At 62.3% G+C, this 18,101-nt stretch overlaps 1 protein-coding gene across 1 annotated transcript; it reads left to right on the forward strand.

Moving 5' to 3' along the window:
- Positions 1 to 1,100: 1,100 nt before the first annotated feature.
- On the forward strand, positions 1,101 to 16,975 carry OAF (out at first homolog). The gene is made up of 4 exons (XM_079787003.1): positions 1,101 to 1,520; positions 14,574 to 14,708; positions 15,396 to 15,576; positions 16,231 to 16,975. Exons 1-4 carry the CDS (start codon positions 1,125 to 1,127, stop codon positions 16,491 to 16,493), a joined length of 975 nt encoding a protein of 324 aa, XP_079643129.1. The 5' UTR covers positions 1,101 to 1,124; the 3' UTR covers positions 16,494 to 16,975.
- Positions 16,976 to 18,101: the final 1,126 nt, after the last annotated feature.

The following is an 18,101-nucleotide window of genomic DNA, read 5'->3' on the forward strand; positions in this document are numbered from 1 at the left end:
ATAAAACATGGGGACACGGCCCTGGCCGGTGTGGCTCAGTGGATAGAGTGTCAGCCTGCTGACTGAAGGGTCCTGGGTTTGATTATGGTCAAGGGCACATGCCTGGGTTGCAGGCTTGATCCCTGGCCCTGGTTAGGGCAGGTGCAGGAGGTAGCCAATCAGTGATTAGCTCTCATCTTTGATGTTTCTCTCTCTCCCTTCCTCTCAGAAATCAATAAAAATTAAAAAATTAAAAACATGCGGACACAGAATAAACAGAAGTGATCCACGGACATCAGGGAACAGGAGTCCAAGCATCACCTCGGGCTTCCCCTCGCTGGGACTGGCGGACCTCAGCCACTCCCACCCCCACAGGGATACGCAGGCCCAAGACTGTAAAACGGCCCCAATCACACAGATAATCAGGGGAAGCAGGCACCCAGGCTCCCAGCCTTCACCAGGTCCATTGTTGGGGTGCATGGCAGGGCAGTCCTGTTTTCTTGGGGCTTGTGGAGACCCCTGATGGTGGAGCCCCAGTGTCCTGAGTCCCTGGACAGTCTCCAGAGTGGCCTGGAACCTAGCCTTTCCCTGGATGTGCTCAGACAGCGACACAGAACGGGCAGGACGGAGGACGGCCCTGAATAGGGAGGAGGGGGCTGGTGGGAAGGAAGCCAGGCAGGGCCGGAGGTGCCCTAACCTCCCGGGATGTCACCCTGAGGGCGTGGAGCCAGCAGCCTCCGCCCCTCTCCTTCTAGGTCAGAGGGAAGCCGCCGCGAGTGAGGCCTGGTTTTGCAGGAGCCGCTTTGTCAGAGAAACGCAGACACCAAGCCGGACCCTGCAACTCCAAGCCCCACGACTGCATCCACGTGGCACGAGGACCAGCCAAAAAGGGGGGCGGGGGAGAGTCCCCAGCCCCGCCCCTGCTGGGAGCACGGGACTTAGCAGAACCAGCCCCTGACACAGCGGGTCGCCGGCGGGACGGCGGGGAGGGGGAGCCCCAGAGGCCTCCCCACAAAGCGGGCAGCGCTCCCCTCTGGCCAGGCGGGCGCGGGCCTCGCGGGCCCTTTAAGGCGGAAGGTGCGCGGCCTCTTTAAGGCAGGTCGGGCGGTTTGTTTTCCGAAGGAAGTGACGGGGGGCGGGATTGAATGAAAAGTGCAACTGGGAGTCCCGGGCGCCCGAGTCGGGAGCCGCGGGACCCCAGGGCCCGTCCGCCTCGGAGCGCCCCCCGCGCCCGCGCGCCCCAAACTCTCCTCCAACTTGGAGCGAAGTTGGCAGCGCCCCCGCCCGCCGCGAGCCGGGCCGGGATGCGCCCGCCGGGCGGCCGCGGGGTCCCCCCTGCGCCCCGCGCGCTGCTGCTGGCGCTGCTGGCGCTGCTGGCGGACGCGGGGGGCGCGCGGGCCGAGCTGCGGGTGCGCGTGCGGCTGCCGGGCGGCCGGGTGGCCGAGGAGCGCCTGCAGGCGGACAGCGCGGGCGACAGCGTCGGCCTGGAGCTGCGCGAGCCCGACGGCGCCCTGGTCTCGCTCACCGCCGACTTCAGGAAGGTGAGGCCGCCGGCCCGCGCCCCGCCCGACCCCGCACTCAGCCCGCGGGCCGCCGGCCGGCCGGGAGGGGCGCCCCTGCCCACGTGTGCAGGCTGCTCTCTACCCCCTGTGCCTGGGTCCCCAGCGCCCAGACGGCCCATCCTCTCCCCGGACCCCTCTGCTCCCTCCGAGCCCCCCCCCCCCCATTTCCCCTCTTTACTCCGTGCGCCCCGCCCTCCCGGAGCCTCCGAGCGCAGACCCCGTTCAAGCCCGTCCCGCCCCGCCGCCTCCGGCCGCACGTCTGGGTGCCCCTGCGGGGATCCGGGCGGAGCCAGAGACCCGGTCCGTGCTGTGCTCCGGCCAGTCCTCCTCCGGCCGGGTCCTCCGTTCTCACGTGTCCTGGACAACTGAGGGGCTCCAGGCCCTGCGGCCCCCTTGGAGTCTGTGAACCCCCTTCTGCTCCGCTCTCCTGGGCTGGGGAGGCGGAGGGGCGCGGGCGCGCTGGGCCCTGGGTCCCGCAGGCCCAGCAGAGCTGCCTCCGAGCCGGGCTGGGGCGCCGGGAAGCCTGCAGCAGGCTGGCCGGGGAGAGGCCTCGGAGGTCCTGGGCTCTGGGGGAGATGCCACCCCTTTCCGGGCCGGGAGGGAGGGCTGGCCGCCCCCATGTCTTGACCCTGATTGTGGGAGGAGAGGAAAGACCAGCCTCTACGCAGGTGTGTGTTGTGGAGGGAACAGAGGTGGCCCTGGCTCCCGGGTCAGGGAGGGCCGGGGAGTGGAGGTGCTGGGGGTCAGCAGCGGGCCTGAAGGGCAGTGAGTGACTAACAGGACCCAACAAGGGGAGTCCTGGAGGAGGAGGTGGGTGAGGGATAGCACCCACAGGGAGCTTCCGGTCGCCCACATCCCCAGCCCCGCTCCTGATCAGAGGAGGCCCTCTGTGCCAGGGCAGGGGACGGAGCCAGCGGGCAGCTGGGCCCGGGAAGGTCAGGCTGCAGGACCCTGGCTGAGCCCTCTTCTCCCCCTTGTAGAGTCTGGAGCATGGGAAGGGGCAGAGTTGGGAGGCAGCCGGGGACTCAGCCACAGCCCGCCAGCCAGGGACCGAGACCCCAGACTCAGCCACAGCCCGCCAGCCAGGGACCGAGACCCCAGACTCAGCCACAGCCCGCCAGGGACCGAGACCCCGGACTCAGCCACAGCCAGCCCGCCAGGGACCGAGACCCCAGACTCAGCCACAGCCCGCCAGGGACCGAGACCCCAGACTTAGCCACAGCCCGCCAGGGACCGAGACCCCAGACTCAGCCACAGCCCGCCAGGGACCGAGACCCCAGACTCAGCCACAGCCCGCCAGGGACCGAGACCCCAGACTCAGCCACAGCCCGCCAGGGACCGAGACCCCAGACTCAGCCACAGCCCGCCAGGGACCGAGACCCCGGACTCAGCCACAGCCCGCCAGGGACCGAGACCCCGGACTCAGCCACAGCCCGCCAGGGACCGAGACCCCGTGGGCAGCAGAGGCCGGCCTGACGCTGGCCTGTCATCCGCATGTGACTTGGGGTGGGCGGGTAGGACCCTGTGGCCTGTCTTACTCAGCAGGATGTGGGCCAGCGAGGTTCTCCTTCAGGGGCGATGTGTGTGTGTGTGTGTGTGTGTGTGTGTGTGTGTGGCCAGAGGGAAGCCGCTCCCCCTCCTCCCCCTCCCCCTCCTCCCGCTCCTCCCCCTCCTCCCCCTCCTTCCCTCCTCCCCCTCCTCCCCCTCCTCCCCTCCTCCCCCTCGTCCCCCTCCTCCCGCTCCCCCTCCTCCCCCTCCTCCCCCTCCTCCCCTCCTCCCCCTCCTCCCCTTCCTCCCCTTCCTCCCCTCCTCCCCCTCCCCCTCCTCCCCCTCCTCCCGCTCCCCCTCCTCCCGCTTCCCTCCCCCTCCGCCCCCTCCTCCTGCTCCCCCTCGTCCCGCTCCCCCTCCCCCCGCTCCCCCTCCTCCCCCTCCTGCCCTTCCTCCCCCTCCTCCCGCTCCCCCTCCCCCTCCCCCTCCTCCCCCTCCTCCCCCTCCTCCCCCTCCTCCCCCTCCTCCTGCTCCCCCTCCTCCCCCTCCTCCCGCTCCCCCTCCTCCCGCTCCCCCTTGAACTCCAGGGTGGTGTTGTCCAGTGTGCTCTTTCCCTAGAAAATCCAAACCGTGGCTGGACCCCTCAGGAAACACCCAACCTCCCCTTCCCACCCTCCATGGGGCCTTTGCCCGAGAGGGAGCCTCTGGCCGCCTGAGCCCCTGCCGTCCTGTCCCCTGCCCAGGCCTGCCGGCCTTCTGTGAGCTGGCACCGGGAGCCCTCTCTCCGGGGGCACTGCTCCGGCAGCCAAGGCTGTGGCCAGCACGTCAGTGAGGGCGGCCCGGCTGAGCGCCGTGGCCTCTGGCTGCAGCAGGAAGCGCGGCCTGCTCTCCCTGGAGGCCGGGAGAGGCGAGAGCTCGGGGCGGGGGGACTGAGGGTGGGCCGGCTGCCCGGTTAGGGACCTGTTTGTGGCCAGTTGCAGGAGTCCGTGTTAGTTCCCACAGCAGCTCAAACCTCACCCAGTGTCTGCCATTCTTCTCAGGGTGCTTTCACCAGCGAGGGCGGGAAGGGGGGGCGGACGGCTCAGAAAGGGGACCTCCTGCTCCCGGGGCCGGGGGGCTGGGCCAGCCCGCAGGGTGGGGCTGGGGAATGCCAGCGCCCAGGTGTGCCATGTGGACTAGCGTTCACTCCCACCCACGTCCAGTCTCCACCGCCCGCTTCTCAGGCCTCAGGCCTCAGAGCCTGTGGTGGGTGCCAGCAAGAAGTTCTGTCTAGAAGTAATTAATTTTTCTTGTAGGAAAAAATGCCTGGACATAGTGTTCCTTTTGTTTCCGGTACCAGATGCGTTAGGGGTCGTTTGGGGAAAGTCCCTAGTCTGTTTGGGAATGGTGGTGTTGGCCATTTTATCACCTTTGGGAAATAGTCCAGATTGAAATGAGACAGATTCAACGCTGGGCGAACTAGTTGATCCCTGCAAGCCTTCACGTATTCATCTGAAAAATGGGGGTAATATGGTACAAGCCGCGTGGCTATTGTGAGAACTAAGCAGGAATCCATGCAAAATGCTCACGTGTGTTGGCTGTTGTGCCAAGTGTTCAAGAATAGAAGCCATTCACTGTCATAGTCGTGGCTCAGAGAGCATCGCGGCATGGACCCTCCCTGCTAAGCTTGGGCTCAAAGAGGTTGAATGACAGACCCGAAGTCACACAGCAGTCGGCACCGAGCCTGCAGCCCCTCACAGTGACCTCTTTTTGAAGCACCATGTGTCAGAGTTCTCCAGGGAAACAGAAATAAGAAACACACACACACACACAGAGAGACACACACACAGATATAGAGATTTTCAAATATCATGACATTTAAAAAAAATTTTATTCGCTGGGTATTAAGGCAGTTCCACTTTTAATTTTTGAGGAAACTCCATACTGTTCTCCACAGTGGCTGCACCAGTCTGCATTCCCACCAGCTGTGTATGAGGGTTCCCTTTTCTCCACATCCTCGCCAGCACTTGTCGTTTGTTGACTTATTGATGGTAGCCATTCTGACAGGTGTGAGGTGATACCTCATTGTAGCTTTAATTTGCATCTCTCTGATGGTCAGTGACGCTGAGCATTTTTTCATGTGTCTATTGGACATCTATCTGCATGTCCTCTTTGGAGAAGTGCCCATTCAGGTCCTTTGCCTGTTTTTTAATTGGACTGTTTTCCTTTTGGTGTTGAGTTACTAAGTTCTTTATCAGTGTTGGCTATTAGCCCCGTATCAGATGTAACACTGGCAGATATCTTCTCCCATTCACAGGTTGTTTTTCATTTTGTTGATGGTTTTCTTTGCTCTGCAAAAACATTTTAGTTGATGTAGTCCCATTTGTCTGTTTTTTCTTTGGTTTCCCTTGCCTGTGGAGATATATCAGCAAAAACATTGCTAGGAGAGATGTCTGAGATTTTGCTGCCTATGGTTTCTTCTAGGATTTTTATGGTTTCAAGTCTTACATTTAAGTCTGTAATCCATTTTGAGTTTATTCTTGTGTGTGGTGTAAAAAAGTGGCTTAATTTCATTTTTTTGCACACCTGTCCAATTTTTCCAGCACCTTTTATGGAATAGGTCCCATCTGTATTCTCGCCTCCTTTGGTGAATATTAATTGACCCCAGGGCATGGGTTTGCTTCTGGGCTCGCTCTTCTGTTCATCGGTCTGTGTCTGTCTTCATGCCAGTGCCGTGCTGTTTTGATTGTTGTGGCCTTGTAGTACAGTCTGGTATCAGGTAGCATGATTCCTCCAACTTCGTTCTTCTTTCTCAAGATTGCTGAGGCTATTTTGGGGTCTTTTGTGGTTTCATATATAATTTTGCAATATTTGTTTTAATTCTGTGAAATATGCCATTGGTATCTTGATAGAAATTGCATTGAATCTATAGATTGCTTTAGGTGGTATGGACATTTTAATTATGTTAACTCTTCCTATCCATGAACATAGTATATTCTTCCACTTATTTATATAGTCCATTTCTTTCTTCGGTGTCTTATAATTTTCTGAGTATAGGTCTTTTACATCCTTGGTTAAATTTATCCCTAGGTATTTTATTTTTTTTCATGCAGTTGTAAATGGGATTGTTTTCTTAGTTTCCCTTTCTGATAATTCATTATTGGTGTATAAAAATGCAACTGATTCCTGGATATTTATCTTGTGTCCTGCTACTTCACTGAACTCATTTATCAGTTCTGGTAGATTTTTGGTGGACTCTTTAGGGTTCTCTACATAGAGTATCAGATCCTCTGCAAATAATGACAGTTCTGCTTCTTCTTTCCCGATGTGGATGCCTTTTATTTCTTCTGCTCGTCTGATTGCTGTGGCTAGGACTTCCAGGGCTAGGTTGAAGGAGAGTGGTGAAAGAGGGCATCCTTGTCCTGTTCCTGGTCCTAAGAGACACACTTTTAGTCTTTGCCCATTGAGGGTATGATGTTGGCTGTGGTTTGTCATGTATGGCTTTTATTATGCTGAAGTGTGTTCCCTGTAGTCCCACTTTGCTGAGGGTTTTTTTCTTAAATGGGTGCTGGATTTTGTCAAATGCTTTTCTGCATCTGTTGATATGATCATATGGTTTTTATCCTTCATTTTGTTTATGTGGTGTATCATGTATGAACCTTCCATCCCTGGAATAAATCCCACTTGATCATGGTGTATTATTTCTTTAGTGTATTGCTGGATTCAGTTTGCTAATATTTTGTTGAGGATTTTAGCATCTATGTTCATCAGGGATATTGGCCTATAATTTCCTTTCTCTGTAGTGTCTTTTCTGGTTTTGGAATGAAGATAATGCTGGCTTCATAAAATGAGCTTGGGAGTCTTCCTTCCTCTTGGATATTTGGGAATAGTCTGAGAAAGATAGGTGTTAGTTCTTCTTTAAATGTTTGATAAAATTCACCTGTGAAACCATCTGGTCCTGGACTTTTGTTTGTTGGGAGTTTTTGGATTACTACTTCAATTTCAGTAGTTGTAATCTGTCTGTTCAGGTTTTCTAATTCTTCCTGATTCAGTTTTGGAAGATTGTATGTTTCCATGGATTTGTCCATTTCTCCCACATTGTCCAATTTGTTGGCATATCATTTTTCATATTTTCTTACAATCCTTTGTATTTCTGTGGAGTCAGTTGTTACTTCCCCTTTTTCATTTCTGATTTTATTTATTTGGGTCCTCTCTCTTATTTTCTTAATGAGTCTGGGTAAAGGTCTGTCTTGTTTATCTTTTCACAGAACCAGCCCTTGGTTCCGTTGACCTTTTGTATTGTTTCTTTAGTCTCTATTCGTTTCTTTAGGCCCTGATCTTTATTATTCCTTCCTTCTACTCACTTTGCGCTTTGTTTGTTCTTCTTTTTCAAGTCCTTTAAGTGTAAAGTTAGATTGTTTATTTGAGATTTTTCTTGTTTCTTGAGGTAGGCCAGTAATACTAAGAATTTCCCTCTTAGGACTGATTTCTCTATGTTCCATAGTTTTTGAGTTGTTGTGTATTCATTTTCATTTGTTTCAAGATATTTTAATTTATTCCTTGGTTTCATTGTTAACCCATTCCTTGTTCAGTAACATGTTATTTAGCTTCCATGGTGTGTTTTCAGTTTTTTTCTTGGATTGATTTCTACTTTCATACCATGATGGTCAGAGAAGATGCTGGGCCCCTCTCACAAGCCAAGGTGGGATTTTTAGAATATATTTTTATTGATCTCAGAGAGGAAGGGAGAGGGAGAGAGAGATAGAAACATCAATGATGAGAGAGAATCATGGATCTGCTGCCTCCTGCACACCGCACACCTGGGGTCGAGCCCACAACCCGGGCATGTGCCCTGACCAGGAATCGAACCCTGACCTCCTGGTTCATAGGTCGATGCTCAACCACTGAGCCCCGCCAGCCGGGCTAGCCCAGGTGAATTTTGATTATCAACCCCTTGGCATCTTTGTACCTGAGACTGGTCCCTTCCTCCCCCTTCTATAGCCTCTAGAGCAGGGTCCTCAAACTGTTTAAACGGGGCCAGTTCACTGTCCCTCAGACCGTTGGAGGGCCGGACTATAGTTTAAAAAAAACTATGAACTAATTCCTATGCACACTGCACATACCTTATTTTGAAGTAGAAAAACAACACGGCAAAAACACCCGCATGTGGGCCGCGGGCCGTGGTTTGAGGACGCCTGCGCTAGAGAGCCGGCGGCAGGCTGTGGCCACCTTCCCAAGGCTCTCAGATGCTGTGGAGCATGCTCTGTGCACCTTCCCACCCTTCACCAGCTGTGGGACTCACAGCCCTCGTCTCTCTGCGCCCCAAGCTCAGACTTGTGGGCGTACAGCAGGCCCAGAGTGCGGGGCTGCAGGCTTGTGGGAGGTGCAGGCGAGGCCTTTGCCCAGCAGACGTGGTGGACGTGATGGGAAGTGGGGTGCCGGCCAGGCCGGGGCAGGCCCGCGCTCTCCTCGCCTGCTGAGCCGTTGTCCCAGCTGCTGCTGCTCAGGGGTCAGCAGTGGGCGCTCTGCCCTTTAGGTGAAGGTGTTTCCGTGGCTGCCCCACGGGGGTCTCAGTGACAGAGGGAGCAGGGGGGTCTGGCTGGGAAACCGGGTGAGAGGCAGCCCTGAGCCCCATCCTAGGAGCCTAGTCAGCAGGTCGTTGGGCCTGACTGGGTCAGGGCATTGTCCCCACAGGGTCAGGGGTCAGGGCAGTGGTGACCTTGGCGATTTGGTGGATGGAGCCCTAGGGCTGAGGGCAGGGGTGGGGGAGGAGGGGCAGTGGGCGCAGCCCAGTGACAAGAGCCCTGTCCCAGCCGGGCCCTGATGGCGGGCACACCTCCTGATGGCGGGCACACCTCCTGATGGCGGGCACACCTCCTGATGGCGGGCACACCTCCTGGTGGCGGGCACACCTCCTGGTGGCGGGCACACCTGCTGATGGCGGGCACACCTGCTGATGGCGGGCACACCTCCTGATGGCGGGCACACCTCCTGATGGCGGGCACACCTGCTGATGGCGGGCACACCTGCTGATGGCGGGCACACCTCCTGGTGGCGGGCACACCTGCTGATGGCGGGCACAACTCCTGATGGCGGGCACACCTGCTGATGGCGGGCACACCTCCTGATGGCGGGCACACCTGCTGATGGCGGGCACACCTCCTGATGGCGGGCACACCTCCTGATGGCGGGCACACCTCCTGGTGGCGGGCATACCTCCTGATGGCGGGCACACCTGCTGATGGCGGGCACACCTCCTGGTGGCGGGCACACCTGCTGATGGCGGGCACACCTCCTGATGGCGGGCACACCTCCTGGTGGCGGGCATACCTCCTGATGGCGGGCACACCTGCTGATGGCGGGCACACCTCCTGATGGCGGGCACACCTCCTGATGGCGGGCACACCTGCTGATGGCGGGCACACCTCCTGATGGCGGGCACACCTCCTGATGGCGGGCACACCTGCTGATGGCGGGCACACCTGCTGATGGCGGGCACACCAGCTGATGGCGGGCACACCTCCTGGTGGCGGGCACACCTCCTGGTGGCGGGCACACCAGCTGATGGCAGGCACACCTCCTGGTGGCGGGCACACCTCCTGGTGGCGGGCACACCTGCTGATGGCGGGCACACCTGCTGATGGCGGGCACACCAGCTGATGGCGGGCACACCTGCTGATGGCGGGCATACCTCCTGATGGCGGGCACACCTGCTGATGGCGGGCACACCTCCTGATGGCGGGCACACCTCCTGATGGCGGGCATACCTCCTGATGGCGGGCACACCAGCTGATGGCGGGCACACCTCCTGGTGGCGGGCACACCTCCTGGTGGCGGGCACACCAGCTGATGGCGGGCACACCTCCTGGTGGCGGGCACACCTCCTGGTGGCGGGCACACCTGCTGATGGCGGGCACACCTGCTGATGGCGGGCACACCTCCTGGTGGCGGGCACACCTGCTGATGGCGGGCACACCTGCTGATGGCGGGCACACCTGCTGATGGCGGGCACACCTGCTGATGGCGGGCACACCTCCTGATGGCGGGCACACCTGCTGATGGCGGGCACACCTCCTGATGGCGGGCATGCCCTGGGCAGCAGCCTGGGATGGGCTGGCCACTCGGGGGGACTCCACTCCCCTGTTCAAGGGCCCTGGGCAGGGCGGCCAGCACGGGCTGGGAGGCGTGGGTCCGGCGGCCGTCTGCACTGGCCTGAGCCGCCCAGCCCGGGGCAGAGGAGTCAGTATTTAGGTTGGCTCGGTCCCGGCCTCAGTGTGATGAGAAGAGGCTGGGACGGGAAGCGCCGGGGAGGGTGCTGGCTGTGGAGAGCAGGGGGTGGGGAGCAGGGGGCAGCTGCTTCCCGAGAACCCGGGGGGCGGGGCAAGAAGAAGGGGCAGGGCCCCATCCTGTCCCTTGAGTCCTCGGCTCCCTGTGGGGGCTTTCTGGAGAAGGGCTGTCGGAGGGGGCGGTGTGGGCAGGAGGGATGAAGGGCAGAGGAGAGACCCCTGGCTGACGCTGAGTGCGAGGACAGGGACGGAGCGGGGTCAGGTGCACTGTGGGCTGTTGGGCTGGGGAGAAGGGGTGGGGGCACAGAGACTTCAGTGAGGGGAGGTGCGGGGATCTGCGGGGGGACAGTCTGGGAGGGAGGAGGGAGGGGCTGGACGCGCAGCTGTGCGTGTGGAGAGCGGGGACGCGCACTGAGCCACGGGAGCCGGGCAGGGGGACAAGAAGAGCCGGGGGGCCGGGCCCTGCTCAGATGCTGAGCACCTGGGGGTGAGGGTTTGCGAAGCAGCAGGCGAGTGAGGAAGACGTGGCTCCGGGCGCAGGTGGGGCCAGGCCGTCCCTCTGTCCCTCCGTCCCTCCGTCCCTCCCAGGAGGCAGCTCGCGGAAGGTCCTGGTGTGGCTGGTGGCTGGTGCTGTAAGGGCCAGCGCCTGGGTTTGGGGCCCCGGGAGGGTGCGGGCGCTGTGTGCAGACCCACCCGCCCGCCCTCCCGCCGTCCCGGCCAGCCGGCCCTCCCGCTGGCTGGCTGGTTGCTTCCAGGCCCAGAGCGTCCCCGCCCTCCGGGGCTCGGGTGCCTCTCCAGGGGAAACGGCCTCCTGCCCTGCGGGTCGGAGCCAGCAGCGGGCAAGGCCAGGGCGCAGGTCGGAGAGGTCAGCCACTGTCCTGAGCCTCTCGCTCCCCTCCGCGCCGTCCCCTGAGGAGGGCGCTGCTGGTTGTAGTCACCACAGACGTGGGGACTCAGGTGCTGAGACTGGGAAATCCCCCGAGGTCACCTGGGCAGGTGGCCCGGCCCCTGGGCCTCTGTTCACAGGCACCCGCCCTGCGTCGCTCTCAGACCCGCACTCAGACCCGAAGGACTTGGGCAGGGCTCGCTCCAGGGCCGCTCCCCGGCCTCCACCAGCCCGGCCGCCCCTGGCCCGGGACCTCGCCTCCTCCTGGGCCGCGCCTGGCGAGCGGCAGGTTCCAGGAGCTCCTGGGAGCGGGACCCTTAGTCCCAGGTCCGAGGACCTGCTTCGACCAGCCGTGCCCCTGCCTGGGTGCGAGGCCGCCTCGGGGGCCATCGCGGGACACGCTCCGTGGGGAGGAGCCTGGGCGTGGACTGGCCAGACGTCCTCTGCGGCAGGCCCTCTCCCGAGACGCCCTGTGCTGGAGCCTCAGCCGTGACCCCGAGCGGTGGGGAGGAGGGAGGAGGCCCTGCTCGGTCGGGAGAGTCGGAGACCCAGAAACTAGGGCTGCCCCTCCCCTCCCAGGAGCCGGCGAGTGGGGGCGGTTTTCCGGAGAAACAGGACGGAGGAGACGGCAGGCAGGTCGGGCCTAAAGAGGCTGAGGGCAGGCAGGTCACGGTTGTTCAGCCTCGTCTTGCTCGATTCGTGTCGGATGCTGCTGCTCATTGGTCACACAGAGGTGGGGGGGGGGGGCTGCCGCACCCCCAGCCAGGTGCCCGGGGGGCAGGCACGGCCGGAAGAGGGTCTCCCCGGCTCTGCCCCCGCCAGCTGTGTGGCCCAGGCAGGCAGCACCCCCTCTCTGGGCCTGAGCCTCAGTTTCTGTAGCTGGGCGTCCAGGAAAGCAGACCCGCGGACCTAGGAGCACTGGTGCGTGTGGTTCGAGACCTCGGCCTCCGGGCCAGGCTGCCTCCGTTAAACTCTGGCTGCGTTTCCTCTTGTCCCGTGACCTGGAGCAGTCACCCCCCCCCCCATCACAGTCCCGCTGCAGATGTGACACAGGCAGGCTGTCCTTCCTGACTCAGCGTGACCATGACTTGTCTCTCCCAGGCATGAGCCTCAGGACCTGTGTCCGGCACCAATAAATGAGACACCGAGGACGCCCTGTTCCAGCGGGAAGTCCTGCTCCCTCTCTTCAGCCCCCCTGCGCCCCCCCCCCCCCGGGTGGCGTGTTGTTGTTGGCACTGTTGTTTGGTACGGATACAGGAGCCTGGGGTCTCTTCCTCCTCTGCCTGGTCTAAGAATTCAAACAGAGGAGCCCTGGCCGCTGTGGCTCAGGGGATGGAGTGTCGGCCTGCAGACCAAAGGGTCCCGGGTTCAACTCCAGGCAAGGACAGGTACCTCGGTTGCAGGCTCCTCCCTGGCCCGAGCCCTGGTTGGGGCTCCTGCAGGAGGCAGCCAGTCGATGTGTCTCTCACACGGATGTTTCTCGCCCTGAAAACCAGTGGACCAGTCCTCGGATGAGGAGGAACAGCCGTTGCTTCCTGTTGCTGGTGGGCAGGCGGTGTCCGGAAGCGGGGTCCTCAGCAGTGGGACGGGCGGGTGGGAAAGGCACTCGGAGGTTCCGGCCCGGCCCTGCTGAGAGCTCCGAGGAGGCGGCGGGCAGTGGGCAGCGCTCTGGGCTCTGAAAATGCCCGGGAGCGGGGTCCGTGTGAAGTCTCCTGGAAGGACCGAGCCTGCAGTGGCAGCTGCATGAGGGCACCAGCCTCCAGTGCCCCCTCAGCCGACCCCGGGGCGGGAGGCCGGGGGCTGGTGGGGCCCGAGGGCCGATCTCCTGCTGAGAGAAGCTGTGAGCCGGCCCTGACTCCCCTCAGGAGCCCAGTGGAGCCGCAGCGCCGGGCCCCCGTTTCCCGTTCTGTGCGCCGGGCCCCCGGTTCCCGTTCTGTGCGCCGGGCCCCCGGTTCCCGTTCTGTGCGCCGGGCCCCCGGTTCCCGTTCTGTGCGCCGGGCCCCCGTTTCCCGTTCTGTGCGCCGGGCCCCCGTTTCCTGTTCTGTGCGATGCGTGGGAAACCTCCCGAGACACTCCCGCAGCTCACTGTCCCCGAGATCACTTCTGGGGACAGGAAGTGAGAGGAACGTCCCGGGGAAGCCGGGCTTCAGCAGTGCAGGTTATAGGGTCCCCCGGGGCCACCACACCCAGCTCTCGGAGCCCCGCGGCGGGCACCGTGCAGCCCACAGTCACAGGCTGAGGGCGCGGGCGGCACCACGGCCCTCGCGTGGGGCCCAGCCCGGGCCGGACTGTTCTCAGGGCCCTTCCTCGCGAGCAGGTGGACAGCAGCCCCCACGGGACTGTCAGTGCGTGAGGCCAGGGCGCCCCACCTCTCGTGCCAGGCGGGCCTCAGCCCTCCTAGACCAGGACTGTCGTCACCAGGGTCTCTCCTAGGCAGGGGCCTGGACCAGGTTTTTAAATGGACTTCAGAGAGAGAGGACGGAAGCATCCGTGGGAGAGAAACACTGACAGGTTGCCTACTGCACGCGGCCCGACCGCGATCAAACCTGCAAACTGGGCCGGTGCCCTGCCCGAGAATGGAACCGACACCCTCCGTGCACGGGAGGGACTCCTCCCACCGCTGAGCGCCCGCAGGGCCGGCCTGGCAGATGGAGGCACTTCTGGCCGGGACCTGGGAACTCCCCCGGGGGCCGTTAGCAAGGCACTGCGGGGGGGGGGTGAGGGCAGGGGGCACCCCAGGTGCAGGGGGGCTGAGCCCAGGGCTCAGCAGGCGACTAGGAAGGGGATCCCATCCCACAGCCCCCGCTCCCCCGTTCCCCGTTCAGCAGTGAGTCAGTGAAGGAAGCAGCCCTCCGCCAGCAGGCGGGGTCACCGTGGGGAAGGGGAAGTGAGGAGGGGAGGGAGCGTGAGCCATCCGGCTCCCTGGGGCCCGGAGGCGGCCCCAGCGGCAGGCAGCTCCTGGGGGTGTTGGCCAGAAACCTCTCTTGCCCCCACGACCGCGCCTGAGGTGGTGCAGGACCGGGCAGCAGTCGGGCATTGTGAGGAGGACACATCCAGGCACTTCTCGAACTTGGGGAAGGACGTCAGCAAGAGAGACTGCGTCCGTGGTCTGTGCCTGTGCGCACGGCCCTGCCCGAGGCCTGGCCCCTGCTCAGAGCCGGAGCCGCTGGCCTGCAGGGCGGCTCTGCCTCGGCTCTGCCCTGGCAGCCTCTGACGGTTCCTGTGGGGACGGTCCAGGCGGCCGCGGCACACCCACACCGGGTGTGTTCTTCCTCTTAAGTCGCGGGGTTAAATGGGGAAGGTGATTCCTACGCCCACGGGAGGGGGCGTCTGTGCGGGGTGTCCATGTGGTGGCCTCAGGCCCCCTCCAGTCAGCTGCACCCCCTCCCCCAGCACGTGAAGATCCTGCGGGCGCTGGTCCTGGGGGAGCTGGAGAAGGGCCAGCGCCAGTTCCAGGCGCTCTGCTTCGTCACCCGGCTGCGCGACCACGAGATCATCCCCAGCGAGGCCATGGCCAAGCTCCGGCAGGTGAGGCCACCGTGCCAGCCCCTCCGCCCAGCGCCCCCTCCGCCCAGCACCCCCCTCCGCCCAGCACCCCCCTCCCGCCCGGCGCCCCCTCCCGCCCAGCGCTCCCACCCTGCAGCCAGCGTGGCCCCAGCCTGCACCCACCTCATCCTGCCAGCACCAGTCTTAGCACTCAGACCTGTACCCCGCTCTCCCTCTAGGCCTGAACCCCCCAACTCTGCCCTGGCCACACCTGAACTCGTACCCAGATCCTGGTCTGCACTGAGCCCTCCACTCGCATCCCTCCAGCCCCTAAAGTCAGCGCCCCCACTTACGGTGCAGCTGGGTGCTCGCACCCTGAAGGTGGCTCTGCCTTCAGACCCAGTGCCGCCCTCACTGTCTGGGTTGCAGTGGGCACATTACCGCCTTCAGAGCCTCCACCTCCCTGGCCTGTTCCCTGTGCCTGCGGAGCCCCGGAGGGCACTCTCCTCGGACAGCCTGCCCCCTGGCCCCTGGGACAGCAGGACTGGGTGCTTCGCCGGCCGCAGAGGACGGTGGGGGTAGCTGCGGGGGCAGCTGTGCTCTGGGCATCAGCGTCCCTGCAGCTGGAGGCGGGCCGGGTATTCCCGAGTGCCCCCTCCGATGGGCCCAGGCGCTGAGACCGCCAGCGCATCCAGAGACCTGGTGGGAGTGGCCCTTCTCCTCCCACAGAAGAACCCACGGGCAGTGCGTCAGGCGGAGGAGGCGCGGGGCCTGGAGCGGCTGCACATGGATGTGGCCGTGAACCTCAGCCAGGGGGCCCTGCTGAGTCCCCACCTGCACAACGTGTGTGCGGAGGCCACAGATGCCATCTACACCCGCCAGGAGGACGTCCGATTCTGGCTGGAGCAAGGTGCGCTGGGTCTGCCCGCTGCCTGCCCATCAGACAGGATAGGGTGCGCGTGGCGTGTGGGGTTCAGGGAAGGGCCCTCCCAGCACGATGGCTCCCCAGGCCCCGGAAGGACATTCCCACACGCCCCCCACCCATCTTGGTGAGGGCACAGATGGGCCCAGGCACGAGGTGGGGGGCGGGAGGCAGACTCCCGTGGGCTGCACCCCAAACTGAGGCACCAGCCTGACATGTGCCCAGAGGCTGGTCCCCAGTGGCCACTGCGCCGAGCCCGGGCCTGGGCCCTGCCGCCTCCCGCAGCCATGTGCCCATCCCGTCGGCCCCTCCCCGGGCATCCTGAGCTCCCAGTGCTCCTGCCCTCCCTCCTGGTCCTCCTCAGGTACCTGCCCTTGAAGAAGCGTTTCCTGAGTTCCTACTTGTGCCCCCGCAGCCAGCAGGTGGGCAGCCCCCACTCCTTCCTGCTGTGTGAGGGCGACGCTCCCTGCTGCTTTCCTCACCAGAGGCAGCGATGGGATGCTTAGCTCCTGGGGGTGATGAGGTGCCCAGAGTCCTGACAGGGGGGCCCTCTGCCAGGGGACGCCCCTCCCCTGACCTCCCCCTGACCTTGCCTCTCTCCCCCTGACCTCCCTCTGACCTTGCAACCCCCCCCCCCCCCAGGTGTGGACAGCTCCATGTTCAAGGCTCTGCCCACGGACATAGAACAGGCGCTGCCTCGCTGCGGGCAGGCGGGGGACCGGGGGGCGCCCTGTGTCTGCCACTACGGCCTGAGCCTGGCCTGGTACCCCTGCATGCTCAAGTACTGCCACAGCCGGGACCGCCCAGCACCCTACAAGTGCGGCATCCGCAGCTGCCAGAAGAGCTACAGCTTCACCTTCCGCGTGCCTCAGCGGCAGCTGTGCCCCTGGGAGGAGGACCCCTAGCTGGGGAGTGAGGGGGACTCCCCACACCTCCCCCAATCCCCAGGAGGCCTTACTTCCCCCTCCCCTCCCCTCAGCCCAGAGCCTCTGGCCCGTCACTCATGACTGTGAAGAGGGGTGTGGTGTGCGGGGTAATCGTGAAGGCAGCCCGCTCCCCCCTGTCTGACAGAAGGGGCTCTGCACACTGCACCCCTCCTTCAGCCCCCCAATTTCAAGCCACCAAATGCCATGGCCTGTGATTCTCCTGTTGAACTCTGCAGGTTTAGACCCTACAAAGTGCCTTTTCCTGCGGCCCTCCCCACAGCAGCCACCGTGCCTTTCCGCAGACTGCCCTGGCCACGGGCAGGCGGGCGCCTCCTTCCCTCTGAGCGGAATCGTGTCTGCGGGGTTCTGGGACAGGGGGAGCATGAAGCATGAGGAAAACTTGAATTCCAGATTTTTAGTGCAAAGTATTTATCATTTCTACCAGAAATTAAACGTTTCCATTTCTACTTGACCGGTGTCGGACCCGTGGTGCGGTGGGGCGAGGAGGGGGTGGGTGTCACTGGGGTTACAGACGAACCCTGCACTAGGAAGAGGAGACAGACACAGGTGAGCAAACCAGACAGTGGCAGGCAGGATGGAGGATATTCCATCAAGAGAGACGACGAACATTCCGGAACCAGACTTCAAGGCTTCAATCCTGAGGGTCTTCTGTGCTGTGCAGTCTTGGTCAAGTTGCTCTCCTCTCTGCCTCAGCTCTCTCAGCAGTGAAATCAGCTCAATTGTGAGACGTGAGTGAGTTCACACCTGTCAGGTGCCCAGCACATGTGTTCACGGTGTTAGCTATTATTACATCACTAGAGGCCCGGTGCACGAATTGGTGCACCAGTGGGGTCCCTCGGCCTGGCCTGCGGGATCGGGCTGAAACCAGCTCTCTGACATCCCCTGAGGGGTCCCAGGTTGCGAGAGGGCACGGGCCAGGCCGAGGGACCCCACCAGTGCACTATCGGGGCCGGGGAGGGACGCGGGAGGTTGGCCAGCCAGGGAGGGACCGCGGGAGGACTCCAGGGTGTGTCCAGCCCGTCTCACTCAGTCCTGATCGGCCAGACCCCAGCAGCAAGCTAACTTACCAGTTGGAGCGTCTGCCCCCTGGTGGTCAGTGCACGTCACAGCAAGCAGTTGAGCAGCCTTAGCATATCATTAGCATATTACGCTTTGATTGGTTGAACAGACTGGGAGACTGGACACTTGGCACATTAGGCTTTTGTTACATAGGACTTCCGTCCATGAAAGGAGCAGACGTCCTCCTCCCATCCTCCTCCGTAACCCAGACACCAGCCCACAGGAAGCCCCTCCCTTCGAACCTGCCACCTGCGTGAAGAGGCTGTCGCTGCGTGCCGGGCCGGACGCCGCAGGACTCCCAAGAGGACGGGTGGACACCTGGATTTACTGCCCAAAGTGCCCTGGATGCGAGGGGATGTGGGTGGAGGCGGGAGGGTGGTGAGAGTTTGGCAAGGTGGGTGGGGGCTGTGCTTCAGGGGCTGGGAAGTCCTGGGGTCCCAGCTCCTCAGGAAGAGGGGACCAGGGAAGTCCGCCTCCTCACAGGCCGTGGAGAGGGGCAGCTCCCCC

The sequence above is a fragment of the Cnephaeus nilssonii genome (assembly GCF_951640355.1).
Source record: "Cnephaeus nilssonii genome assembly, chromosome: 13".
NCBI classification, from domain to species: Eukaryota; Metazoa; Chordata; class Mammalia; order Chiroptera; family Vespertilionidae; genus Cnephaeus; species Cnephaeus nilssonii.

Bases quoted from the DNA above. Each gene is read 5' to 3' on its own strand.
- OAF (XM_079787003.1), top strand. From the start codon at position 1,125: ATGAAAAGTGCAACTGGGAGTCCCGGGCGCCCGAGTCGGGAGCCGCGG. The intron at 14,709-15,395 runs GTGAGGCCACCG...CTCCTCCCACAG, and splicing joins CCATGGCCAAGCTCCGGCAG to AAGAACCCACGGGCAGTGCG. The intron at 15,577-16,230 runs GTGCGCTGGGTC...CCCCCCCCCCAG, and splicing joins CCGATTCTGGCTGGAGCAAG to GTGTGGACAGCTCCATGTTC.